Below are 27,804 nucleotides of genomic sequence, written 5' to 3' on the forward strand. Positions count from 1 at the left end.
AGATTTTTGTAATGGAAAGGACCTCTACTAATGCTAAATCAGCGCCATTACGCGGCTCAGAAGCAGACCTCCTGGGCTCAACACTTTTGACAAAGGCTGTACTTGTTAGTTGGAATCTGTGAAATAAAAAGGCCACACATTCTGCCTTTTTTTTTTCGCCATTTGAATTATGGCCAATTATGAATTATGGTTTATTTAGCGCGTCAAACGCAACGTGAAACGGGGTTTCCTGCCTTTTTGTCATAATGGGATCGGCGATATTAGCGATATTGAATCGTCGGTGGTTGCCAAAAAGGAAGGTGGTGCGGGCACTGGAACTGCACCGATATTGGCGTTGAGCGGTGCGTGAAATTGGCTACTATATTAAAGATTTAGTATAGCGTTATCTCGATAGCGGAGTTAAACGGAAATTACGTTAGCCGCACCGCAAGCAGCTTGTCTCCAAATAGGGTTTTGATATAGCGTTTCGAGAACGGTAAACGCGCTATACCTTGCATGGAGGCGAAATGTTTTATATCATTGGTTGTTAGTTGTTACTCCTGTTGACTTGCAAATATATATATATATATCGGAGCCTTTTAGAGCCAATCAGTACACCAACACGGACTTCCGCTCTTTGAAACCTCCAGCAATGTCCCGGCACCTAAAGTTATGTTTAACATGGTGCGTATACTGCGCGGCACAATCTAGTAAAAGAATCGGGTATTAAAAACTGCTAGGATAAATATGCTTTTATTCGGATGATTTGCTGTGCTGGGAATATTTCCGGTAATTTAATTTAGACTCTCATTTTAAATTGCTCAAACAAAACACCGATGTTGGCCCTATATATAGGCTCTGGCGGATTAGGATTGCGAATGTATCTCTCTAAAATAGCCCTGAATTTACAGCCTCACCTTGGTTGCTGAAGCAAGGTCAGTCATAGCCGGAGGCGGCAGCGCCAGTGGCGCTGTCTGCAGAAGGGTCGTACAGGACCGCAACTACTATACTTCTTATTCGGCTGAAGCGAGCGGCTCTCGCTTGAAAGGAAGTCGCGGTGTTTTCCCGCCAAGTACGCGAAAGCTGCAAAGCTACGTTCCGGAAATTGCGTGCATACGCTAGCGTTATTTCTACGTTAGCGTTTTGCGCGTGGCCCGTCATTCCGCTAAGCACGCAGTCGTGCTAAGCCCGCTAAACTGAAGTTCTCTTATCGATAGCTAGGTCTCTCTACCGGTTGCGTGGCGCGGAGCACCTGTGCTGTACGAGGAATGCAGGAAGCTGTGTGGAAGTTCTCGGAATTCGTAGCGCCTTTATTTTAACAGCCTCGGCCAAGTAGGTTTTTGGTGCTCGCGTGGTTCTGACGGCAGTCAAGGCGCCGTTCTCTATATATGCCGAAATTTTGTCGATCAATGCTCGATGCTGTACTAAGGCGGCATGTGTAGGTTTGTCGGGGCGACACAGACTGTCTTGAAGCCGGGTTTCGTTTTTTTAGCGCGCTGAATCTTCAGGTTGAGGAAAAAAACAACAACAACTAAAGCATTGAAGTTGGTTGAACGAAAATAAGAACGGGTTTAGCGGCGTATCGGGAGCAAAACGTCAAGAGCTAAGAGCTCTGCGATGAGCATCTAGAGTAGCCGTTTTCCCGGGCCCCATTTGTCCTGCGTTGAATGTCGTCCGTCCGGCCTAGCCCCTCCCTGGGGAATCTAGCCAGTCAAACTCGGGGCACGTTCCTGCAGATCAGCAGCAAGTCACACACGTCTCTGCTTAGTAGATACGATGCACCAGATGGCACGCACAGTCAAGTTCCAGTCGGCGGGTCACTCTTTGTCTTGTCTCGGGTCGTGGGGACGGAGAGGACAGCAAGGAGCTGTGCGTGTTGTGCGTTGTAGCCACGCCGGGGCAGGCGGATTTCTTTCCTCAAAAACAAGTATCGGCTCTAAACAATGGCGGATTTACCGTTCTTCCATGCGGCTCCTGATGGATGCGTGTAATTTTTATTGCCCGCTCCTTTTCACGAACAGCCGACCCATTCCGGCATGCAGTCCTGTTACTGGGCCGGCCCTCTCCGGGAGGGATTCCTTTGACGAGCGAAGAACCCTCGGGCCGATAAAGCGTGATCTTCAGCCGACGAGACGGCATGTACGATCGCAACAAGTTGCGGACAGAAGTAAACTTTTCGGAGACGGAACAGCGTATGCCCTTGAGGAAGCGCACTAGCTTCTAATATTCGCGGGCGGATGCCGTAGCGGTCGGTTTCAATTACGTTACGCGTGAAAAATGTTTCTAGCCTGTAACGCGCTCCATTTACTTTTATTTTTTAATGTGCGAAGGGCGGGCTCGCACCGTTTCTACTCGCTTTGGAGCGATAGCGATAGGTGTGGTTACTTCGGCTGCAACGCTAGGACATGATGGAGCCGATACCAGCTCTGACCTCGAGTCGCGTGTAGTATTAGCCCCACGGTAACTACCCTTTCTCTCTCTAGTTTGCCTGCTGGGCAAAGCATTCGATTTTCTGCTCTTTTTCTTCTTCTTCGCTCCCTCCATGGTAATCACGGGCCGCAGTTCGCAGAACGGAGACGTCGTCCTTCACCGCAGAGGTGCGGGCGTTACAGTGCAGGAGGCCGGCGCGGGTCGAGAGGCGCACGCGAGCCTCGTTCCCACGGTCTCGCGCGAGCCTTGGCATACAGACGCGCTTGTGCATTGCACAATCGTAGGAAGAGATCCGCTGGTGCCGGAAGGAGGGGTCGACCCGCTGACCGGAGCGGCTCCTTTGGGGTCATTACCGTGCGAAAGGCCGCCCCTGCAGCCATCGCGCGGAGGTGGACGACGAATCGGTCGATCGCGCGCGCACGGTGTATATGAGCTTGCGTGGCTGTTCCTGGCCCTACGGGGCTGGGTCGACGCCGCTTGCGGCGGGGGCCTAGCCAGCCAACAAATTTTTATCTGTTGTAGGCCGTCATTGCACCCGCCACCGCTTAGGCGGTGGACGACGGCTGTTGCGGCGCGTGTCTTTCTCTCTCTCTCTCTTCTTTTTTTCTCTACTTTCTCTCTTTTGTCTGCACGAGGCAGCGGAGGTGGCTCAGCTACAGAGCCAGTAGCAGGCCCGTGCATTTTCTTTTCCTTCTTCCTACAACCACGACAACAGCAGCAGCTTTCATGACGCCGTCGTCTTGGTTGTGCGTGGAACACTGCCCGTGCAATGCTGCAGTTGCGCAACGCTTGCCCGCATATCGCCTCGATTCGTAGCGTGCTCGACTGGTCTGGCACGGTTATTTTTGGAGATTGAGAGCAGGTACGTCGTAGCGCCGCGTCACTCCTGGAATGGCGTATGGCTATTCTTTTTCTCCGGTTCTCTTCCGTGGGCGCACACGTGCTCGGCACGACTATCAATACGGCAAGTGGCGACAGAACGAATACCGAACGAGTGGCGGTGGAAGGAAAAACATATAAATGACATTGGAATATAGTTCCGTGCTCTGTGCTGCGCCCTGGCGGAGTCGTGCGTGACTTCTGGGCCAGAAGTCTTCGCCATCTTGCCACTACCGGTTGCTTCTTCGCCAGTCTTATCGTCGCGAATTTTTCAGTACAGCTTGCGGCTAAAAACGGTTTGCTGTGCCGTGCCTATTTTTCCGGCGTACATCTCTCTGTTGGTAACCTCCCCGTTGTAGCCGCTCCCCACCATGTGCGAGGCACCTCGCGGCAAAATTGTAAGCGTTCAACGGAGTGAATGTTTCTCGGCTTTGGGAATGAGACTCGCGCGATGACGTGCCATAGCGCCCGTGTTCGATTGCGCTCTCGTAGGCGGCTGGGTATGCGGACGACGAGAATTCCGGGCTAATAATACATTCGCGCGTGGTCGTGTAGCGGTTGGAGTGGCCATTGTGCGGCTGGTATGCTTGAAACTGCACACCGTGAAAGGAAGTCCATCGGAATTCCCGGCAGCTGTGCACGCGCCCGAGGACGTCAGCAGAGTCATCGTCTTGCCTTAGCACGAGACTGTGCAGGTGGCCGACGGATCGTCTTGTCGGCTCATACTGCGCACGGTAGCGGCAGCCGTTGCGCGTAGGGTTGCGCGCTCCGCTTGGCAACGCCCGAGTGGCCATTACGGACTTTGGCACATTTTTTTTATTCGCTGAAGGTAACAGGCGGTGGCAGAAATGCGCGCAGCTCTAAAGGGTACACTGCGCAGATAAGTGCCGAAAAGTAGAACTTTAATAAAATCGTGGACTCCCCTGTGACTTTTGTGGCCATGTGCGCCAAAAGCCGCCAGTTGTTGATTTCCAATGAATCCTTGCTAGTTATTTATTTTGACGTGCTCCACAATCATCACCGAATCTGGTTACCTCGATCGCGCTCATGCAGCCATCGCAACGTTGTTCAAGCCTCCGGTTAGCGGGCACGAGCGCTCTCTCCCGGTAGTGCGTGCCCTGTTCACGGAGGCTCCGTACATTTAGATGTTGGCGTGCCGCACCTGACTGTGATCGAAACTCGGCGCGCGTGTGTGTGGTGGTGGGAGCATTGTGAGGGTCCGCGCGCACGCTAACGACTCGACGCCGCGCGGCTTGGCGTGCTGGGCCATCGTTGGGCACTGTGTGTCACCCCGGCGCGGAGACGTCGCGATCACGCCTTCGGCGCCACCGTGTGAAAGAGCAGTCGCAACCGTGGTATATAACGTGCGGCCGGCCGCCCCTTTGTCTTTCGTTGGAACGGGTGCGCGCTCCGAACAGCCTGCGTTGTCAGCTCGGATGGGGCACCGCTCTTCTGGGGGTCGCGCTCACTTCGACCGGCTTCGTCGCAAGCCAGGCAGTCCGTTGTGTCGCCCCACTCCTTGTCTTTTGGTACCGCACTTGTCTCAGTCGGCGCTTGCGTTTTTCTCCCCATTCGTTCTCTGCTCAGTGCGCTCTTTCTTCGTCGCTATCACCCTGCGGTGTTTCCCGTCGCTGTCGTTACACCGACACTGTATACCTTAGCGCACGCGCGGCGTGAACTTTCTTTTCCCGTGTTGGTCCAGGGCGCTGGTTTTGGTGGACTCCGTTTAATTTTTCCACGCAAAACACTACTTTCGTCGATATGGTACTATACATGTATGTCGGGTTTCTCATTTTTAGTAACGTCACTCATGCAGATGGCCGGCGCATGCGTCCAGGGGAAGAGGAAAGGTGCATGGTAACGGTTTCTCTCAGTGGACGCATGGACCGCGCCGTAAGGGAAGAGTTGATGGCGTAAAGGAAACGGGAAACAGGGCTCAGACCGCCTAAGAGCTTCTGAACAGTCGCTGACGTCGCACATAACAAGGTTTCATTTTACGACCATTTTACGTTTTTCGGCGCTAGGTTCGAAACAGCTGGGATTGCCTCGCCTTGACTCATGGACAGTTTTCGCTGCATTGTTTGCTAATACAGTCGTCTTTTTAGGTTCGTGTAAGTTTTCCAGAGAGAGAACCCGGTGAGCAGCTGGGAACCCTGTAAAAAAAAAAAAAAAAATGGTTTGCCGAGAGTAACAACGCTGATTAGTTATAAGCCTTGGTAAAGATTCGCAGTAAAGAGCGGCACTGGTCGAGTTGGAATGAGTCGTGTTATCGGTCCGACAGTGCGCGCTCCGGAAATCCCCCATTCATGAAGCACCCTCCTAGTTGTGGTAGTGACCCTGAGCCCGTTCAGTTTGTTCGGTTGGACCAGACTCGTCCATTTGTCGCAAGTCGGCGGGAGAAAAGTGGTATCAAGACGAGCTTCGGACAAACCGCGTCGCAGCGCTCTTTTCGGCATATCCGATGACCGTCAGTGCGACGATGACCAAAAGAACGAAAATGGCATGTCTGCGAGTCAGAACGGCTCTTGCTTCGGCTTAGTCGACAGCAGTCGCGCGGACCCGAAGTTGGTGGAGTAGGAGCTGGCTCTACTTGTGTTGAAAAATATGAATAAATAAAGGTAAAAGATCTAGCTTCAGGAGCAGTTACCGGAGGATCAAAAGGAGTGAAGCAAGCAATGCCAGCCAGCGGTTCGTTAGAAGTAATGAGCACACGGAAAAGAAGACCGCGGAGTGCTTGCCGTCCGTTGATTTCGACACTTTTTCGCGCTGGGAGTGTGTGTGTATATATATAATCAAGAAAGGGATTCTTTGGGTTTGGTTGAGAAGACGTTCAAAGGAATCCACGCGGGGAACTATGTTAGCATGGTTCGCTTCCTGCTTCTGGAAGAATAACTTAATGGCACTCGGTTATGTTTAGACTAAACGGCGCTTCTCTTATTCCAGAGGTGTGCAAACGAGCGGTAGCCTGCAGTGCGATAGAGAATAAGCGTCGATGGTACGCCGCGCGACCAGGCCCACCGAAGCCATCTGGTGGCTGTGACCGGTATCTGTTTACGCGGTGCTTCTCGGTTTCCCGAAACGTTCATGCCCGCCGTGCGTAGTAGTGTTGTGGCCGCAGTTTGACTTACTACACGCACGCTTGGTCGAGTGACTGCTGACAGTGTGATGAATTCAAAACAGCGCGAATAACGAGGAAATCCCTAATGAACAATCAACTATAGCCCGCACATCAGCGCTTGTAGGCTGGCAGTAGACAACTCTAATCGTCGAGCCGTTTACTGCTGTTTCGGTGCCGAATTATTTTTCGCCCAGCCGTCATCGCGTAGCGGACAGCTTGTTACTCATCACGTGTGTACAAGTGGTCCCATGTGCAACGAGAAGTGAGGAATTTAGTTTTGGTGCAGTTGGGCTGCTTGAGGACGAGCAGCGGGCGCGGTTGTGTTTGTGGCGGCCTTCAGCCGTGCGAGGCGGTTCTCTTTCGCCGGCTGGCAGGCCCTTCTCTCTCTTCTAGCGCTGCCAGGAACGGAAACGACGGCAGCCGCATTCCAAACGGCTGTGGTGCAATGTGCGACGTCCACCGATTGCTTTCTCATTCGGTGGAATGAAGGGGGGGGGGGGGGGGGGGGAGTTGAGGAAGAGAGCCTTTAAGCCCCCCCACCACCACCACCACCACCACACACACATACACACACAAACGCTACAGTTGCTTCTTCGTTCTGCTCGGTTGCGCTTCCGAAGCGAGAAACCTGCCCGACCAGCTACCGTTCTTTTTCTTTTTTTTTCTTTTTTTTTTCTCTCCCTTGCGAAATTGAGGGTGCCGCCCAAAAGGGTTGTCCGAGCAAGCGGCGCTGCGCTGCCCTGCCTCTCGTCGTCGCCCTTCCCTGCCTTGCCGTCTTGTTTGCGCTCTGCGCCGTCACCTGTCGGCCTTTTGTTGTTGTTGTTTTCTTTATCCCTCGAACCCTTCAACAACATTCGAATCGGACCAGCTGCTGCTGGCAGCTGCTAACTGCGCACAGGTCTCGCGCGGTGCGGTACGGCCGTAGCGGGGAGAAACTTTTCTAACCGGCTGTGAGCGGTGTTCTGTTTACGCCACTCCACTGGTGGTGCAATGACTGCGGATCGCAGTCCCGTAACCTCGAAAAAGGGAAAGAAAAAATTGGAGCAATGACCGGTGGTAGAGAGGCAAAGCGCTAACTGCTAGCGTAGATGGATGCCTCGTGACTATAATGAATACCGGAGATGAGTGGACAGCAGATTTGTCTCTGTACTGCAGGCAGGGCTTAGCTGGTTGAACGCGAGGCGCTGCTCCACTGACGTCAGGGTCCGTATACCCAGTTTGCGTCGTTTTTCCACCTGACCTCAAAGCATCCGATTGGTGGAAACGCCGGAACCGAAAGTCGATCTGACATCCAGTTACGGTGTTTCCATCAGTAAGATGACGAGATCAGGAAAAAACCGACACTTCTGAAAACGACAAAACTTTTGTGTGGACCCTGTAAGCTCGATCCCTGCTCGCATTTTGTGACGAAATGGGCCTTCTCCGTTTTCTTTGATGTGTGCCGAAGGGCGAAATTTTACGTCAAAAAAGAAAGGAAGAACGCTGACGGTGACACACAAATCTACGTGAACACTTAGTTGTGCATTTCGTTTAATAGTGGTAATAGGTTAAATTTCATTTCGCCGTCGCTTTTTTGCTTTATTTATTACGCTGTGGCTTGTGCTGAGGTTAAAAAACAAACAAACAAAAACTTGAAGTAGGCGGGAGATGCTTTATTTTGTTGTTGCCGTTACCTCCGGGTGCTGAAAGGTGGATACGTGGACACAGACGGACTACGGAATTTTCGCCCAAGGAGAACTGCATGCACCGTTCTCGCTGTCGTGCTATGGAAGGTTGAGCGGATCCAGCTTGTGGCTTGGGGACTGGCTGGCCTCAAAGGAAGGAGCGCCGCCGGAAATTCCCGGCTAAGCTTCGATGGAATGCTGGGAGCGCGCGGCTGTATATTTCAAAGTGGAAAGTTCCGGCCTCCTCACATTGTTGGCAGCGCTACGTCCAGGTCCGGCGGAGAAGGCAAATGACCGGGATTTTTCTCGGGCGTTGCGACCACCTCGAAGAGCGTTTTTTCAGCAGAATAGCTACGTGACAGGAGTTTGCGAAGCAAGCTCTGACGGGGGAGCAACGCAATTGAGTTGTAATTAGCGGTCTCCTCTCGTATAATAAACGTTTTCAGCAACAGACCACGTAGATATTGCATACGGAGTTCAATAAGCTAGCGCAAAAATCTAATTCGTATTTGCCCGTCTCTTGCCTTCCCTTCCTCCCTACCGACCATTGTGGTTGTGCGGCCATGCTAGCTGTTTCTATGAATGCAAAAGGTTAAAGACGCCGGTGCGTATGCCAAGTGGGCGAAATAATTCGAAGAACACCATGATTTCGCTCTCTCACAAACAAATAAATATGGATTTGCGTAACTCTTGTGCGTAGTTGCAACCAAAGAGGTTATACTAAAACGTTGCAACGCAACGCGGAGTCGACATGTGCCGCCATGTCACGGGCGAAACGGAGCGGCTGCCGCGTCTTGTCTCCTTAGCTGACCTTGTGTGTGCGATACGGGGCGGCATGTCACTGTGACAGCAGTATTGTTCGTGTTGACGGCATCCTGCCTTCTGGTGTGCCGGTCTGATTCGCCCCAGAAAAGCAAGACAGAGCAGAATCGGTCAAGAAATGGACATGGCCAGGTCGTGTGATGTCGATAGTTACTCGCGGTAACGAGGCGGACTGTGTTAGAAGGGCGGGTGGCCAGATGAGATTAGGTAGTACCTGGGTATAAAGTGGCCGCGGCTTTCACAATGAAAGGTCAAATGGAGGTCAAAGCGAGAGTCCTTTACACTGCAGCAGACTTTCCCGTGATTGTGCTGATGTGTTACTAAGGGCTTTCACACCTGCTGAGTTTTCCGGTCCATCGGAAGTAAATTGTACGCTTAAATAGGCATGTACTGAAACCGTAGCGTTTTGAACAGGCTTCGGGCTAATTTGGCTGGTGAGGGCGTTAAATATATGGTGGGGCTTCAGCCAGTTTTTTTTTTCTGCTTTTCTTTTTTTTTTTTTCTTTTAGGCGAAAGCTTCACTACCCTAGGTACATCCAAGGTCGCCGTGGTCGTGAGTTTGACCTTCAACTGAGTGACCTTGACCTAATTCTCTTCTCCCTTCCTTTCCACCAGTGCTTAGTCCGGCTCCATCGGAGGGGGGTTTCTACTGATTCCAGCCAGCACAGGTGGAAAGGTAAAGAGGGAGAGAGAAAGCGGCTGGTGGCATGCTTCACACATCGTTTCCTCCATCGCGGGTTATAGAAGACATTTTTAATGGTTCTTATTAAAACTCACTGCCAAATTTCCGAAACAATAGCGAAATGTTCTTACCAATGACAGGATTAAAATATCACAGCCTACTTCATATTCATGCAGTCCATGTATCTTCGAGCGCTGGGGGTCCCAGACCTCCCGATACCCCCCTGACTTTAAGCCTTGCTTTCCCTATAACCTAATATCAAGAAGAAAAATCTACATTGGAGTAATGCGCACAGATGCTGCTGTTGGTTGCTTCTGGTTGCTTCTAGTTGCGTAATTCACGTCTTGTTTGCCCATTTTTATTGTTGGTACTTTCAAATTGCGCGTCAATCCCTTCATACGCCTTTTTTCGGCTCTACTTCCGGTTGCGTGACGTCACATCTTCTACGTCAAATTCACTTCTTGTTTATTCATTTTAGCCTTTGGTACTTTCAAATTGCGCGCCAAGCCATTCGCTAATGAGATCATTTTCGCCTTTACTTTTTCATTTCTTGCCTTTAATTATTACCTAATTAATTTATTGGTCTAATGATTTTTTTGCACATATTACGTCACCCTCTATCGATTGACACCACTCGTTAACTTCTTCACAACTGCTGCGGACACGATTTTGCGTGTTTTGTCGCTAGTTAATTGCCTAATTAGTTTATTGACTGAATTATTATTTCAGACACAACATTACGTCACCCTCTATCGATTGACACCACTCATTAACCTCTACCACTTATCAATTACTCACCACTGCTGCGGACTTTTACATTTTTTTGCTTGTAAAAATTACTTAAATACCTTATTGGCTAAATTATTCTCTCTGCAGCAACATTACGTCAGCCTCTATCGATTGCGATCACTAGTTAACCTCTACCTCTTCTCAATTACTCGCAACTGCTGCGGACACGTACTGCGGACAGAAATCTGAACATAGCGAAGTAACGCTTTCGCGTGAAAAAAAAAAAGAAAAAAATGTAACCCGACCACCACGGCTGCGTTTCGATGGCGACGAAACGGAGAGGCGTGTGTGTGCATTGCGTTGTCAGTGCACGTAAAAAATCCCCTGGTGGTCGAAATTACTCCGTGGCCCTCTACTGCGGCACCTCTTTCTCTCCCACCTTCACCCTTTCCCTGTCCGCCAGAAATCTGACAGATACGGCGTCTTTCCTTTCTTATTTACAAATTTGTAAGAAAAAAATATGAAAACATGACCTTGACCTGATCATGTGTAGGTGCCCAACGAAATGTATAAGGTGCCCCCTTTTTTTTTTTTTCATAAAGTTTTTCCCGATTTTAAGTTTGGTTGTGCACGTTGTGAATTTCTGCCTGTTAATTTACTCTGTTTTACGGAATCTTAGCCTGGTTTGTCTAAGCAGTTTTTGATCCCCTTTTTTTTGGCATCACCACATATTGTAAACTGGTTGTAATATTTATTTAGATTGTGACTGCTTTTGCTTCGCTGTTTTTGCCGGATTCACCTGGTTATTAGACGTTTTTTTCGTTTTATTGTTTTTTGACGCCGCCCTTAGGCCACGCTGCTTTTAGCCGTTTCAACTTGAGGTTCCGTAACGCACAACGAAGATCACTCTTCATTCGTCATGCAGTGATGCCTTCTCTTCATCTCTGTACTTGCTATCTGGCCCGCGTGCTACAACGATCGGTGAGGAGGGTGTCTTCTCGCAGTTTTTGTGTATATATATATAATTAAGTTGCTCCTGTAAAGACATGACATGGCTTCATTGTGTTTTTCCCGCCCCCTCCTCTCAATGGTCACATGGTCTGCGTCTTGGCTTATATTGGGCTTGGTTTTCCTGAGAATACACAGTTGGTAGTGAGCGCCCGTCTCGTCGTTTTGTATCTTTGTCTTCGTTTTCTTTTCTTTCTCTTTTTACGTGCTATGCGCCTTCTTTTCCGCAAAACCTAACTTTAAGAGACCGCGCCATCTTGCCCGTCTTCAAGTTGTTTTAAAATAAGAGTGAATTTAATCGCCGGGCGCTCGTTCTACTCCCGTCTGGCGCGAGCGCGCGTGCCCGACGCGGAATCGAAGTGCTCTTTCGTATCGTGTCGGACACTTCGGGTCGGAGAAGGCCTGACGTCACTCCCTCCTACACATCGCAGATGCACGTCCTCAGCGTTTCGCGTCATCTGTTTAGTCTCTCTCCCACACGCCTGCCACCACCGCACTCGTACCGCTGGATCTCATTGATGAAGTGGTGGTGCGTCATTCCTAAAGTGCTTTATTTTCCGTTTGCAAAATACAGTTGAGAACGGACAGGTTCGAGGAAAAAGTGGCTGCCGGAAGCGGATGTTGTTTCTTGGGTTGCTGCGTAAAGCTGCATGCACGTGGAGATCCCACTGTCGACGGCTGAAAAAAAAAAAAAAAAAAAAAAAAAAAAAAAAAAAAAAAAAAAACTTCTTTTACACCCAGAAAGAATCGGCGGCGCCGAAGCAAAAAGTGCATTGGCACCCAGACCCGCTGCAGTGACCGCTGTTTCACGAAGGAGGGGGTGATCCGAAATGGAACAGTGTGTTGCGCCATGTGACCGGTGCTTGCGCGCTGTCCTGTCCGATGGTTCATGGGCGCCCTGCGCGCTTCTTCGCTCTGCGATTGCCGAAGAGGAGGTCGGTGGCCCCGCAAGGCCGTCGGACGGCATTCCGCGCGCGCCTGCCCTCGGCGGCAGCGAAGGCATATGCCGCCGCTGCTTGCTGCGCGCGTCGGCTGTTGCTAGCCGTTCGCGGACGCCGCCGGCGTCGTTGCTTGCGGCTCCGCTGACTACGCCGCACAACCCTGCTTGAAGGGGGCGCGGTCGCTCGCTCGCTCGGCGCAGCAGCTGCTGCTCCCCTTGGCAACGGAGGCGCGAAAGGGTTGCCGCGCATTCGGAAGCGGGGCAATGCGAAAGCACAACTTCGCTATGTTCACAAATTTCTGTCCGAAAAATCGTGTCCGCAGCAGTTCTGAGTAATTAAGAAGTGGTAATGAGTGGTGTCAATCGATAGAGGATGACGTAACGTTTTGTCCGAAAAAATAATCAAACCAATAAGTTAATTAGCTAATTAATTCGAATAACTGGTTCACAGGAAAGGAAAGGCGCAGTATCTGCTACACTTGTTCTGTGGACACCTGAACCGCGCCTTAAGGGAAGGGAGGAAGGTGGAGTGAACGCGCAAAGAGAAAAAAGGGGGTGCCGTAGTGCATATGACGTCAAGGATGTGACGTCACGCAACCGGAAGTAGACCAAAAAAAAAAGGGCATAGGAAGGGATTGGCGCGCAATTTGAAAGTACCAAAGACTAAAATGGGCAAACAAGAAGTGAATTAAGCAACTAGAAGCGACCACAAGCAACCAACAGCAGCATCCATGCTTTCGCATTACTCCAATGCAGGCTCTGCAGTGCTCTTTAATTTTTTGCGTAAACAATACTGCGACAGGTATCGAGCGGTCGCGTATCCCCGGCGGACGCCACGCTTGACTTTTTGGCCAGACCTTCTCCACACTGCTGTTCAACCAGCTTTCTCGCCTGCTCCGGGCTCTACAGTTGGACATCTCGTTTGCAAGAGTGCAGTGGACATTGTTCTGGCAAAAGAAGTGTTTTATCGAACTTGCCAACAGTTCCCTCATGCATCCGCAGTGTGTGGAGCGAGACAGAAATGGTGGGTTAGTTACCGGTGAAGCGCCTCGGGAAAGATAACTAAAGGATTGAGCTCCGCTTTTAAGACTGTGACGCAACATCAATTATAGGTCCCGTCAGCCGTTCCTTTTTTGCCCACGTGCACGCTGTTTCCTCCCCCGCAATCACAATCATTGTATGGAAGGCAACGCGATATTCGCAGTAAAGCCCCACATTTGACGATGCCTTACGAACGTGCTTGCGTGGCCTTGCGTTAGCATGTCTGACTCGCAACCAATGAAGTCGGAGTGCGCACTAATTACCCCAATTTATTTTCAGCGCGGTTAATTTGTTTTAGAGAGAAAAAAAAAGGGACGTTTAAATGAGCTTTGATTCGTGATGTGGCCTTCTAATCGCCGGTTTTCGAACGTTTCACTACTTCCTTTTCATATCCGCCGCTCCACGTGTGACGTAGCCGCTGCTCGCAACGCCGGCGCCGGGTTTTCAGTTGAGCCCTAGCGCTGTGGCTTTAGAAGACGTAAACGGATACAGCGTGGCGGGGACGCACTGAGAGGCACGCTGACTGACTGCCGCCTTATCGTTACCTAACGGACCAGCCTGTAGTCAAGAAGCTGCGACACAAAATTGAGGATTTCTGTCTTGCAGCATCTTAGGTGACGTCTATCCAGCGTGTTTCACCTTTCCTTAGCTCGTTGCACGAAACTCGGGGGCTATCTACGACGGCCGCATGCTTTGTTTTTCGCCTCTTGCCGACGTCCCATTCTGCGTGGATGTACAAGACGGGCCTGGCAACGTGTCCCCTTTGTTCCACATGAGGTGTGCGCGAGGATATAGAACATTACATTATGTGCTGCCCAGGGTACAGTGCGGACAGGAAGGGGTGTGTTGTTCACAATTCCCTGGAGAAAATTGGAGTCCCCCTTGGTTTAAATTAGGTCTCTTATTCTCGTGCCGTGCATGCACACATCGTGCGCTTGACATGAAGTTGATATGTTTGTCGGGATTTCTGCGTGCCTTCGTCGTGCGAGTTAGCTGGGAAGGTGTTTGGCGGGGCCCCCTTTAATTGTTTAAACTGGGTACACGTGCTCTAATTCCCCCGTGTAGTACCGCCCCCCCCCCCCCTTTCCCCCCAATCTAACAAGGGTGGAGGAGGTATCTCTGAGACGGCTGAGAGTCGGAGTGGCCCTTACACCCGCCGGTCGACACCGGTGGTAAAGTCGTACAATTCCAGTTCCCGACAAACGTCCACACTGCGAAGAACCCGCTTGCGAGACACCACTGTCTGGCATCTAATATGGACATGCCCAGAACTTCGTGTATGCCCAACACCATTCTACAAAAAGCCGGACTTTCACCGACTAATGGCTAATTTCCACTTATGGATAACGAACAACATTTATGCACGCAATTTATGTGACTTCTTGCAGATGGCTGCACTCCACACATTTCTGTGACTCCACCACCACCTTTTATGCCGTGTGGCAAAGTCATGCCTCCGACCTCTCGTCCCTGATTCGTTTATAGGAAGGGAAGGCGCGGTAACTGTCACACTTGCTTTCTGTGGACACCTGAACCGCGCCGTAAGGTAAGGGAGGAAGGAGGGAGTGAAAGTGGAAATAGAGAAAGAGGAGCCGTAGTGGAGGGCTCCGGAGTAATTTCGACCACCTCCGAGCTTGACGTATACGTTCTTATTCGTTCTGTGCGCGGTAACTGTTGCAGGCAACCTGACCGTCTGGCGTCTGTTGGACGCGTGTGCATCACTTATGTCGCAACTCGGTGGACGACCGAGGAGGCTCTCCCCTAGATTTAGCGCCGGCAGCAGTCACTAAAGCGCCCCCGGTTCAGAAGTGTGGCTCGCCAGTTGGCCTCTCGGCATTCCACAAAGTTGCCGTCACGCAGTCGCTCAGTGTGCCATCCGAGTGAGATGGATGATCCGAAGCCAAGGTCGGCTGGTTTTTTTTTTTTTTTTTTTTTTTTTTTTTTTTTTTTTTTCGCTTTGCCTCGACCCAATCGCTGGTCGGGATTCGATCCCGCGACACTGGCTCAGCGGGTCAGTTAGGCGAAGATTCGCCGCAGCCTTTCGCGCTTTTCCCTTGCCGGCGGTCTTTCCCGCATAGCCCGTTGCGGGGCAAGGAGAAGCAGTAGCGGATGTTTCGTCGTAGCTCCGCGCGTATAAATAACAGCGGCGGTCGATCGCATCGACTCTAGCGGCGTCGTCGTCTTCGTCGTCTTGCGCACGAGGCAACGCGTGGGCGCGTCGAGTTGAGTTGTTGTGATGGGTCGAGCTCTCTCCCCTCCTGCTTTGGCGAATGGCCCCCAACTACGACGCCTGTTGCTGCCCGCGCAGTGGAGCAATCGCTTGGGAGGGGACTTTCTGCTGCAGCGGGCGAAACCGGGCGGACGTTGGCGACCCAGGTTGGCCCGCCAGTTATTTGTACCCCCCCCCCCCCCCCTTTTTTTTTTTTTTTCCTCCCGCAAAGACGGCGCCAGCACGGTGCATATGTACTGCGGTCTGCCGCATTCTATATTCCTCAGTGGGGCCTGCGATGCAAATCGTCTTTATACCAGCGTTGCGCACAACCGCGTGGAAGCGATGCGCCGCTGTGGAGTGCGCGTGGGGCAAGTTGACAGTGTCGATATTGAATGTGGCGCATTTCCGGTGAAAGTGCTTCGTTACTGCTTAGTTCTCAGGAGCTCTAAAGTTTTCTTTATTTTTCTTTTACAGAAGACAGCATCGCCACCTTTCTAGTACCGCGTTATAATCATCCGAGCAGCTCGAGAACGAAGGCCAGCGGGAATTAGGCCAGTTGATGACAATTGTTTTCTGATATGCTTGTTTCCTACATGACGTCGCGGTGCTCATTTAAATAGAATCGCTTCTTGGCGGAATGCAGCGGTTTCAAGTGCGTACTTTTATTACCACCGCCGTCCCGTCCTCTTTTTCCGTCCGTTTCCCCCGCAACACAGCTTAGCTTGCCACCGGCACGTTGTCAATCTCGTTGGCGGCACGCCACGAAAGTGGAGACCGCGCTTGTTCTCTGCAGACACGTAATGGGTCACGCTTGGGGGCATGCGTAATACGCGACTTGTGAAACGCACGCTTTTTTGCAGTCTTAGCCGGCTCTGCTTTTCTCTGGCCTCCCGTCCATCCCCCCTGTGGAATGCTCTTTCTTGTAAAGCTTACAGCCAACTAAGAAGGACTCGGTGACAACGGGCAGCGAAATTCGAAGCGGGTGGGTTGCACCACCTGTAAGCGGGAAGCCCGTGCAACGGCCCGGTTTTTTTTTTTTTTTTTTTTTTTCGAAACTGCGCGTGCAGCAAAACCGCGGCTTTGAAGAAAAAAAATAAAGAGGATTTGGTACCGACCTTCAAGGCCGCTCCATTTCATTTTGCGTTCTTCGTTTTATTTCCCGTGTACTGCAGGTAGTGCAGAAGCTTTTTGCTTGTACGGGTGTGACGGCGCTTGGGTGACATAACCTCGCGGGCATATGTGGAGTTTGCAGAGCGTGGCCGGCTCTCGGCGATATCCCGTTCGCAAAAATGCTCGCGTTGCAACTCGAGGCGTTCGTCTGCTTTAATGCAGCAGCTGTCTGGTGAACATGAAGCCTTAGATAAAATTCTGTTTTCCTCACCAGTGGCATGAGTCAGAAAAAAGTGCGACTAGCAAAGGGTACAAAAATGTCACGTTATTTCATGTTGAAATTGTGACGCAACCGCGTCCATCCGCGTCCATCTCCTAGTGAAGTAGGAGGGTATAAGTCTGCGACATGGATACGACCGACGACGCGTGTTACTACCTCTAGTCGTTATATGCCGTTAACTGCGAGAGATTAAATACCTTTTGACACTTTGTCAAGCTCTATGCCAGTATCTCAATGCTGAACCGCCGTGAAAAATCACGCCGAATAGTGTTTCTGCACTTCTTAGTCGGTTTATGCGGATTTTCTTTTTCTTTTTTTCCTCGTGCGAACGGAATTGGCGAGCGCAACAGATGGACCGTGCACGTCGTAGCCGGTAACGACACGAGAGGAGTCGAAGGAGTGAAGAAAGCAGCCACGCCGCTGGCGTCCCAGACTGCGATCGATGTCCGCCGCCGTCTGCTTGTGCAAGCCGCGTGGCGCACTGCGGTCTCCCGACTTTCTCTGCTGGCGCGAGGGTGGGACGGTAGCACTGGCCGCTGACCAACTGGCATAACGCCATTCTCGGCTATCTTCGTGCCTTTCTTTCGCAGATTAGGGGGGAAAAAAGGAAAAAGACGGGCACGCTAGGTTGCGGAGAAGAGGGAACATAACGTGCGATTACCTCGCGCATGCATAGGGCTCACAGCACGGTCGAGACGTCAAAGGGGGGTCACGTACCACCACGTCGGCCGGAAGAGAGGTTGCGATCAAGTCTGCATGCACCTCCAGGCACTCATCGAATGGTCTACTACGGGTTTGCGTTGATGTGCACAGTTACAGTGATCTTAGAGATCCTCTCCAGCCACGAGGTAGCACGCGGCGGTAACGCGGGACTTCGGGCGCGCTGTAAAGAAGAAGAAAGTCTCGGCCTTTTCCGTTTTGGGTCTTGTCTACTGGGTTTCTCGGCCAGGGGGGCCCCTCTTGTTGTGTGTGCGCTTGTCGTTTTCCCCTGACGAAATTGACGGCCGTGAACGACCAGGGTACACTTTAACCAGGGCCCACATTGCTCTGCGAGTTTATCGTACTGCTTCCCCACTTGCCTCCGCTGGAGGCGCTGTGGTCGCTTCGCCCTCGCGATGTTTACTCTTTGGGCGTCATTGCTGCCCAACGCGGCCAACATCGCGAACTCCGAACTCGGACCGCGGGCGTAACGCGGCTGGAGGGCTCGAAAGGGAAGAGGGCCAGCGGCCGTGATGCCGTCTTCGCGGGAGGACAGGCGGCGGCCGCTGTTGTCAGCGCCATCAGCACCGGCGGCACGTGGTCCACGGACGCTGCCGGACGGCGCCCGTGTGCGACCCGTCCCCCACGCCGGGCGACGGGGCCATGCGCCGAGACAGCGGGCCGCTCGCCGTGTCGGCCTCGTGCGGCCCTCTGGCCGAAGGAGTCGATGAGGGCACCGGAGACGTCGCGTCCATCGGCAGCCTGTCTCCTGCAGGTGCGCACAGTGGCCACCCCGTGCGTTTGTATGCTCTACGCTGTTCTAGAGGACTGACGGATTGCGCAAGACAGCGCTTCCGCATCACTCAGTCAGCGGGGCGACGTCTGAGATGGCGCGCTGGAAAGAACAAGAAAAAAAAAAAAAAAAAAAAAGCGGCTGGCATACTGTTTGGAAATTCTGCGACGCGACTTCTGTGCCAACAAAAGCGGCGAAAGCTGCTCTGTCGCCCGTGCAAGCAATGTTTTGAGCAAAACATCCCTGCTGGGCATTGCTAGCCGCGTTTTCTCGTCTTCGTAGTCTCAATGCTAGTGGTACACCTCCGGCCGAGCTGTGGAGTTGTGCAGAGTCGTGCATGCTGTGTCGTAACTAATGTAAACATCCGAGGCTAGACAGGAGTCTTCCATTTCGACATCGGGCCTTATTCTAAGAGACGGTGTAGGATAGAGGTAAGAATGTACCTTTCTTACGTTGCATGTTCCAGCAAGCATCAGTTTTCGACCATTCGGGCAGCCTTTATCTGACGTCGGACCAGGAGTCCGAGTCTCGGGCATAGTAGTAACAACGTAGTTGCGGCAACAGCTGGTTGCTGCCGCGTGTGGCCGTCGTACGGCCAATGTGGGCGTGTGCCCAGCGGCCAGCCGAAGAAAAAGAGAGCATGATGGGCTGCGAGGAAGTCCGCTTTCTCTCTCCTCTGGTCCGGCAGCGATCACACAGTGCCAGCTGGCGAACGGTGAACTTTGATGGGCGGGCTGTTTGTCTTTCTGTATACCCTTCCTGCCCTTTCCGCTCCTTTTCACGCTTTCCCAACCGGCGAGGGCCGCCGACTGCGTGGCGAGCTGTCAATTAAATGTGCCGTCGCTGTTTGCTTGTTCGCTTTTTCGCTTTTCCCCCCAATTTGTTGCCGCGCTGTAGCCGAGATGACGCCCACAGCACTAGGGGTTTTGGAACGGTGGGGTAGCAGAGAGACAGGGGAGGGTTTTCTTAGGTCTGCTTTCTATTTTTTTCCCTTGCAAGTAAAGATTTCATGAGTGCATCAGACTGGTAGGGTACAGACCACTTCAGCAATGTAAAGCTTCTTTTACATTATGCAAAAATTTATACCTATGTCATGTTTGAAAAGCAGCTTCATGGTTCCTGGGCTAAGGTAATTAGGCATGAGTGTCAAAAATTTAACATAGATGGCAGGTGTATTCCTCATTGTAACTGAATTTTAAGTTGCTTCACAATAAGTAGCATGCATTCGTGACTTGTGTAGCTTGCAACCTTTTAGCTTGGAACAGGTATGCAAAATGTTTGCCACGATAGGAAAGAGAGTGCGGTAATTCTAGAATGGTGTCCGCTGACAGCTACTCACACACAACAGCTTGCGGAGTACACGAACATGGCTTAGTTCTTTATGCCTGCTGTCACATGCTTTTTTTTTAGGACATAAAAGTTCAGTTCAAAGGTTTACGGTATTGCCAGGCATTACAATTATGTTTATGATGAGCCGTTTACATATTTACAGTGCCATAGTAACCATCTGCTGTCATATCCGAGCGTGAATATAACATCAAAACAGCATCCAGTAGGAGTGCATGGTAGCAAAGGGCTGGTCACTGCTGTAACAGAAATAACACGTGAAATGAACTGAATAATATGAAAAGGGAATGCATAAATGGATAATTTGAGTAAATGAAGTTACCAAAAATTTCTACATTTAAAGTTTTATAAGCATTAGCAAATGGTCCCAATAAGTTCTGTGGGTTGTTCAATCTCACCAGTTTGTCGTACTTATGGCCCTGCGCAGGTGAACAGCAGCAGCAGCAGCAGCAAGGAGCTGTGGTGGCGGTTGCTGGGGCCAAAGGGGGCAATGCCACGTACGGCCGTCTCGTGACCCAGGACCTGCTGGCAGCAATGGCCACGGATCCCCAGCACTTGCCCTTCAAGTTCAGGGACTCAAGCCAGGCGCCCCTCCGGAAGCTCAGTGTGGACCTCATCAAAACCTACAAGCACATCAATGAGGTAGGCCTTTTCTCCTTCCCCCTCGTTACACTGCCTCTCCCTCTTTCATAAGCTGGCACCCACGGCAGCAGCAAACTTTGGCTTGCGGATGATGTTGGCTTTCAATGGGACTCGTTTGTCAGAAAAAAAAAAATGTATTGTCTGGCTAGCTTGAAGAAGGTTCTTCAAAATGTGAACGTCTGAAACAGGAGTGACGGGGTGGAGACGTGAAGCTTAGCTTAGTGTGGTGGCAATGTTCTGCACATTGTGCTCGCTTCTGCAGCCACAGAGCAGTGCAACTGGGCTATGCTCACCTCTCGCGCCTGTGTGATGCCTTTAGCATACATCATCATTCTAGCCTTTCACAGTAGTCATCTTTGATTACAAGTGGCATAAGACCTAGCATCACTTTATGTGAGGCATGAAGTGTGGTGGAGAATAATAAACAAATCAAGGTTTCACATATCCAAGAGCCACAACTTCCTGTAAACATTTTGGTGGCTTATTAGTTGTTTCCAAAATACTTAAAAAAAAAAAAATCTGTATGCCTGAAAACTAGAAGGAATGTTTGTGATATGTGGCAGTGCCATGTTGTGAAATGTTAGCAGTAAGCTCATCACCTGCTGCTGCTGCTGCTTTCTAAGCAGGTTGCATTCTTTGAAGGTTTTTAACAGTGGTCTGTAATTGAGGCCGGCCTTCTTGATATAATACCTCCTCCCTGCTTGAGATTTGAAATTGGAAGGCACTGAATAAGCAACTGGGCTGCCTTTCCTCTCCCCCTTACATTCATGCCTTATGATGAAAATCTGTGGGGGCTTTGGGAATAGTAAAACATTTTTATCCTCTGGTCGTGTGAACTGTTTATGGATACATTGTCAAAAAAAGCTACACTTGAAGTTAGTGCCATTGAAAAGGTTGCAGTGACGTATTTTCATTCCCGGGATTTACGAAATGACTTCTTTTTGCCGGGCGACACGAATTTGGCTAATTCCTGCCTGGTCTTGTTTGCAAGTATGTAAATTAAGTGATAAGTTCTTGCACCGGACTTCCCTGCACAAAACAGGTCTACTACGCGAAAAAGAAGCGGCGTGCGCAGCAGCCCCAGGGAGATGACCAGAGCCACAAAAAGGAGCGAAAGCTGTACAATGAGGGCTTTGATGATGACAACCACGATTACATCATCCGCAATGGGGAGCGGTTCTTGGACCGCTACGAGATTGACTCCCTTATTGGCAAAGGTTCCTTTGGTCAGGTGAGTAACCACTTGCTCTTTGTAGCATAATATTGCTGTGCTGCTGCATACGCAGTATTACTGCATAGAGGCTTTACTTCACAAAGCCTTGTGGCACGACAGCAGACAAGGCTTTCTTTTGTGACGAACTTTATTCTGCTTATCCGCTGCGAATGCTCGATTTTATCTGATTAAAAAGCGCATTTGGTTTTAATGAGAGCCTGTGTTGGTAGCTGGCGTAGAATTCTCTTGGCCATTGGCTTTTGTCAGCTTCAAGGGACCATTTCTGTATTCCTTTTAGCTTTTTAGCACGTTTATTGTATTCTCTGTTGGTTGGTTTCACATCCCCACCCTGAGTGTAAAATAAATGAAATGTCATTTCTTTTTTGTTGCCCAATTTATCCAAGCATCCAAACATCCCTTTTGTTGTTGCGTATTCTGCTGTCACAGGAGAATGCTTCAAGCTTATTTCCTATGGGCTGTCCTAGGAAAGGAATCATGTGGCATATGGGCAGTGCATTTGGGCGGCATTATCAGGCTACACCTGAAACTGTCCTCGCGCTTTCTTTAATAGGTAGTGAAAGCGTATGACCGAGAGGAACAGTGTTACGTGGCCATCAAGATCATCAAGAACAAGAAGCCATTCCTAAACCAAGCTCAAATAGAGGTGAAGCTCCTTGAGATGATGAACAATCACGAAAGCAACGGTACCTGCTGTCATTTGGGCAAGGACAAAATAGGTTGGTTGTGTTTTCCGCTCTGGTGTTGGGCACAGATATGATCTTGTATTTTGTGTGAGCAGCGTTAGTTGTTCCACTCGCCATTTATCTACTGAGTGTTATATAAGCCAAGTTTATTTACAGCTGCATTGTTGCATGCTAGAAGCAAACCCAGGGCTCTAAATGCTCTCATAGTGCTCATGCCGGCACAGCTCTTTTGATTTGTGCTTGCATTTTTTTTTTCCCAAGTTAAACTCTTCACTTCAGGCTAGTTATTTTTATGGTAGTCTTATTACATTTGCTGCTTTATGAATTATTTCAAGAGAGTCATGAATGCCATCGAAGGCTTGCAAAAGAATTTTATGTTAATGGTGTGGTAGTGTGGCATCAATTGAAAGTGCAGTTTGCCTTTAATAATAATTGCCAATAATATTAACTGGCTTAGAAAAGTAACGAGCGGGAACATGTGTGCATTTCTACTAGAAGCTTAAAGCAAAGAGCATGTATGCTCATGTGAGGTATGTAGTCCTGCATGTTCAGCGAACCGAATAAGGAAACTACTTCAAAATTTAAAATCTGAAATTGAGAACTGAGAAATGTCATCGGAAGGCTACAGCTCTGGGCATTTTATGCGATCGGTCCCATTTCACCTATGCGTGTATGCTTTACGCATGGGGCCTAACGTCTAGCCCTTTTTTTTTCTCTGCTCATTTCCTTTCCCCTCCACCCTTTTTGGGGACAACTTGTTCACTTCTTCGCTGGCTGCGGGGAAACACAGTGAAGTTAAAGGGCCACTTCATGTGGCGCAATCACCTCTGCCTGGTCTTCGAGCTGCTCTCGTACAACCTGTACGACCTGCTGCGCAACACCAACTTCAGCGGCGTCTCGCTGAACCTGACGCGCAAGTTTGCCCAGCAGATGTGCACTGCGCTGGTGTTCCTCTCCAGCCCGGACCTGAGCATCATCCACTGCGACCTGAAGCCCGAGAACATCCTGTTGTGCAACCCCAAGCGGAGTGCCATCAAGATTGTGGACTTTGGCAGTTCGTGTCAGCTGGGTCAGCGCATCTACCAGTACATTCAGAGCCGGTTCTACCGGTCACCCGAGGTCCTCCTGGGCATCCCCTACGACATGGCTATTGACATGTGGAGTCTTGGCTGCATCCTTGTCGAGATGCACACAGGCGAGCCCCTCTTCAGTGGAGCCAATGAGGTCAGCGTGCCTTTTCCTCATTCTGCAGGGGTGGACGGGGCAGTAACCCTCGAATTGTAGGATGTTGTGCTTCGCATGTGATATCGCTTCCTTCTACTAATACCGTTTTCATTGGTCGTGTAGAAGAGCAACAGCAACCTGCTTTTCTCTGGTACAGCCAGAAGTTGCACTAAGAAGGGTTGCCATGATGGCTTCAAGCAAGTCATTTTGCAAAGTATGAGCGTTGTCATGCAAGGTGGTAAAAATACTAAGCAAGGCCTTTGCTGGAAGTGAAACACTAATACAGCAGTGGATACAGGTATACCTGTATACCTGTTTTGTGTAGTTCGGTGCATTATTGAGCTTGTCTTCAAAACAGCATATACACTTGCAGTTTTTCTGTCCTAGGAAAGTGCCAGTAAGAAAATTGCAACATGTGCTTTTGCTCCCTGCATATGAGCTGTTTTGTGTGTTTCTTAGCAGCTATAGTGTTCGATTGCTTATTATACCTATTGGGAGTATGCACCTACGTCACAGTAGCGGCCATTTTTTGGTGCGTGAAGCACGGTGAAAGGCTGCTGACATGCCTAATCAATTAATCGCTATCTGTTTTGGTATGCACTGCTGGAGCTGTGCTCTGCACCACAAAATAGTGCCAGCGGCATCATTTGTATACCTCTTATATTGTTTGCTGCTGCTTGGCATGAGAAGATTTGTGCCATGGGTCCATGGCTGGCTGATATGATTTGGATGCCATAAATCTTGCCACCTTTGTGCGGTCAGTGCATCTTGTTAGACGCCATCATAAATTGAAGTTGTAGTGGACAGTGGGATTTTTTTATATGCTGGGGATAATGGTCATAATGGATTATGATAATTAACGGGACAACATTAGCCTCATTCTGCAGAAAATACGGCGTCAGCATTGGCATTGCGAGCAAAAGGTCGCAGGCACGTCTCTCTGCGGTAGGCCATAGTCAGCAGATGAGATGGCCGAACACGGATTAATTGTCAAGTTACGTAATGTCATGAGTCCACATGACATGGCTGGACAATTCCTTAGAGATGAGAGGGTTAGATCGGAGTCCAACTAATGGGGACCCATGGATTCCAAGTCAGGCGCACTTGAGCATATTGGAGATGATAGAGGCACAGATTAAATGATTATTGATTAAGTGAGTAGCTAAGTGCATGTATGCAAACAAGGATCGGCAAGGAGGGCACAGATGGGAGCCATCAGTGCTGTTGCAACATGCCCTTGAAAGACGCCAGGATCGGATTTTTAACGAAAAAAATGCAATCACTAGTCACGTACGCCATTGTCGCGGCAGGTGTGCCTGCCCGAGCATGCTGCCACGTGTGGACAATATCCAGCCTAATTCGGCTATGGGAACACGATAGTGACCCCCTGAAGATGGCCCAGGCCACCCCCAAAATTTTGACCTCGGCCGATTTGGAGCAAAATCGACGTCCAACCTGATTCGGCTATGGTGAACATGATGGTGACTCCCAAATTTTACCTTGGCTGAGTTGTACCAAAATCAATGTCCAGCATAATTCGAATATGGCAAACACAGTGGGGGCCGCCAGGTTTGGTCTGGGCCAAATTTAGCCCAAGCCTTTCTGAAATTTGACCTCGGCCGATTTGGATTGAAGTTGTACTATATAGTGCGTAAAAATTGTCATTAATAAACAGTTTACACAACCATGCATTCCCGCATTGCTAAGTACCTTGGAGCTAACAGTCGAGATTCAGGTTCGGCAGCGTGTGAATCACTACCGATTTTTTTATTCTCTAAGCTAAAGGGGCGTGGTTGTATCGGAGTGGAGGAACAGACAGGCCTACTTGAAAGGCGGTGTAGGGACGACATGGGAGTAGGACGGAAGACGGCAGTTGCAGGAAGATGTGCTTCGGAGCATTGCTAGCTTTGCAGTTGGTTCGCTTCATCGCTGGTGTAGCTCAATAGTAGCATGATTATGGATTTGGCTCTCTCTCCCTCTCTCTCTATACCACGGGCTGAGAGTGTGTTGCTTTGTTGTGCAGGTGGACCAGATGAACAAAATAGTGGAGGTGCTCGGGCTTCCCCCCAAGGCTCTGTTGGACAAGGCCCACAAGGCACGCAAGTACTTTGAGAAGCTTTCAGACGGCAACTATGTGCTCAAGAAGACGAAAGATGGCAAGAAGGTGTGTTGAAACCAGCGTGGTCTTTTCTGTTTGGTTATCGTATTTGCTTGCAAAATGAGCGCATCCATTGGTTTGGTTGTCAGAGTACAAACTATGTTATGCTACCGTGCAAAATGGATTCATTCCGCAGGTATTTTGTTAATCTTTGGGAGAATGGAAGTGTATTATTGTGCATGTAAATACGGATGTGTTTTGAGTTTACTGCTGGAAATTATACTACTTTGAGTTCTTGAAGGAAAAAAGTATGTTCTGCAATGCTGGCACTTTTTTTTTTTTTTTTTCCCATTTAGATTTGTACTGCGCAGTTGGCATTTTTGTTTGCAAGAAACATGAAGTCCGAAAGGAGTAGTATGACACTGTTCATTTCCTGTGATGTAATGGATCCTGCACATTTGTTATACAATTGTGCTTACTTAATGCGAAACACGTGTCTTAATGAGTAAACACACAAAGCACCTGGGTTTAAACCTGAGACAACTTAGTATGTGTCCTGCAGACTGTGCCTGCTCTGTACTGTTATGACAGCACCTGTATGCACCGCATGCCATGTGCAAGACGCATGCTGTCGTGATGTGTTGATATGTGCGAAATGGTTTCCGCACACATACAGTACACAGACTGCCAGTATACAGACTGTTGCCTCCTTCGCACATTGAGGGAGTGTGTATCTGTGTCCTGTTGTGTTACCATGCTGCTGTTTCTTGCCCTGATCTTTGGCTTCCCCCTTTTGTGGCCCTTGTTTGCAGCAGTACCGTGCCCCCGGTACGCGGCGACTGCACGAAGTGCTCGGCGTGGAGACGGGAGGCCCCGGAGGGCGGAGGTTGGCCGAGCCAGGGCACTCGGTTGCTGACTACCTCAAGTTCCGCGACCTGGTGCTGCGCATGCTCGACTATGACCCCAAGGTCAGTCCTCTTTCTTCCCCATGGAGCTTTCCCTATACGCTTTTGAAATGGCGGTTTCTGGTCCTAATAATAAACTAATTTTCGCAGCAGCCTCGGCCCGTCTGCAGTCCTGAATTATCCAAATTCTCAATTTTAACGAAGGCCAAATTAACCAGGTTTTACTGTGGATGCCTGTCTCTGACGCCTGTTGATGAAGGGGATAAGGATGGACAAATTGCTGACTGTCGTCCTGTACATATTTTTCAGGGCCGCATCACACCACATCATGCTCTGCAGCATTCATTCTTTCGGCGCACGGCAGACGAAGGCACCAACACATCAACATCGCCGGCTGCTTTGGAAGGGAATGCATCGACGGCTGCATCGTGTCTCATCCTGATGGCACCACAACAGGCAGCCCTCAACAATGGCACCTCTTCGGCCTCTTCCTCATCAGCGTCTTCAGGTGGAAGCTCTTGTGAGTGGGCCCTTGTGGGGCGTGCTTTTTCTTCATGCTTGTTGTCGCCCACCAGTGTTCAGGCTGGTTGCAGGCCTCCTGACAGAAAGACAGACAGAAGCATTTGAAGTTAAAACATTTGTTCCTCATCGTGGTATTGGAGTGGAATGCCAGTTACTCAGATTCTGACGTGCTGCAGGAAAGAATGTAAACCAGCAGTTCAGCCAGACTAGGCTCATTTGATCAGGATAGGGCCTGTGTGGGACACGTGCGATGTGGGATAGCTCACATTACAGTGACTATACTCTGCTAGCTTCTCCCATTGCACATACCTTCATTTATTTCAGTTTAATGATGTTGCTAACTAAAGCTTTTAACCCAGTGTCATTTTGCCACCAGTAGCAGGGAGAAAAAAGGCAAGAAATCGCGATGACAACAGAGATGCGCTGCAAGTGCTTTCAAGAGGCAGCATCAGCACAGATCGAAATATACTGTCTTCAGCATGGTATTGTGTACCACAGTTTGTTTCATGCCTACTGCTGTGCATGCATAGCTGAAGAAAAAAGCTCAAGTAGCAACGAAGAGTAAACTCGAAAAACGTCACTCTAAGGAGGACTTCTAACCTATTGTAATGGCTCATTGTCATGACACCCCAGTGAACCGCTTGGCTTCTGCCAGCTTATTATCACAAATGGCTATGAAGATGTGAAGCCATGAACAATAGATAGTTCACTCCATAGAGGAACATTTGTCGTGTCATCCTTCAGTTGTACCCAACTGTAGAGC

The 27,804-nt window shown here is 50.0% G+C and overlaps 1 protein-coding gene across 4 annotated transcripts in view; it reads left to right on the plus strand.

The window, feature by feature from the left end:
* mnb (minibrain) overlaps positions 1-27,804 on the plus strand; it is a 92,543-nt gene that overhangs the window by 60,443 nt on the left and 4,296 nt on the right. For 3 of the 4 annotated variants that reach the window (XM_084606711.1, XM_084606712.1, XM_084606709.1), the window contains 7 exons: positions 20,161-20,375; positions 21,418-21,606; positions 22,160-22,325; positions 23,083-23,516; positions 25,540-25,680; positions 26,427-26,582; positions 26,829-27,039. In XM_084606711.1, the coding sequence (XP_084462837.1) occupies positions 20,161-20,375; positions 21,418-21,606; positions 22,160-22,325; positions 23,083-23,516; positions 25,540-25,680; positions 26,427-26,582; positions 26,829-27,039 (1,512 nt within the window). The remainder of the gene's footprint in view (positions 1-20,160; positions 20,376-21,417; positions 21,607-22,159; positions 22,326-23,082; positions 23,517-25,539; positions 25,681-26,426; positions 26,583-26,828; positions 27,040-27,804) is intronic. The other variant, XM_084606710.1, reaches the window with a different exon arrangement.

The sequence above is a fragment of the Amblyomma maculatum genome, chromosome 6 (genome assembly GCF_055883805.1).
Source record: "Amblyomma maculatum isolate TAMU_Amacu chromosome 6, ASM5588380v1, whole genome shotgun sequence".
NCBI lineage: Eukaryota > Metazoa > Arthropoda > Arachnida > Ixodida > Ixodidae > Amblyomma > Amblyomma maculatum.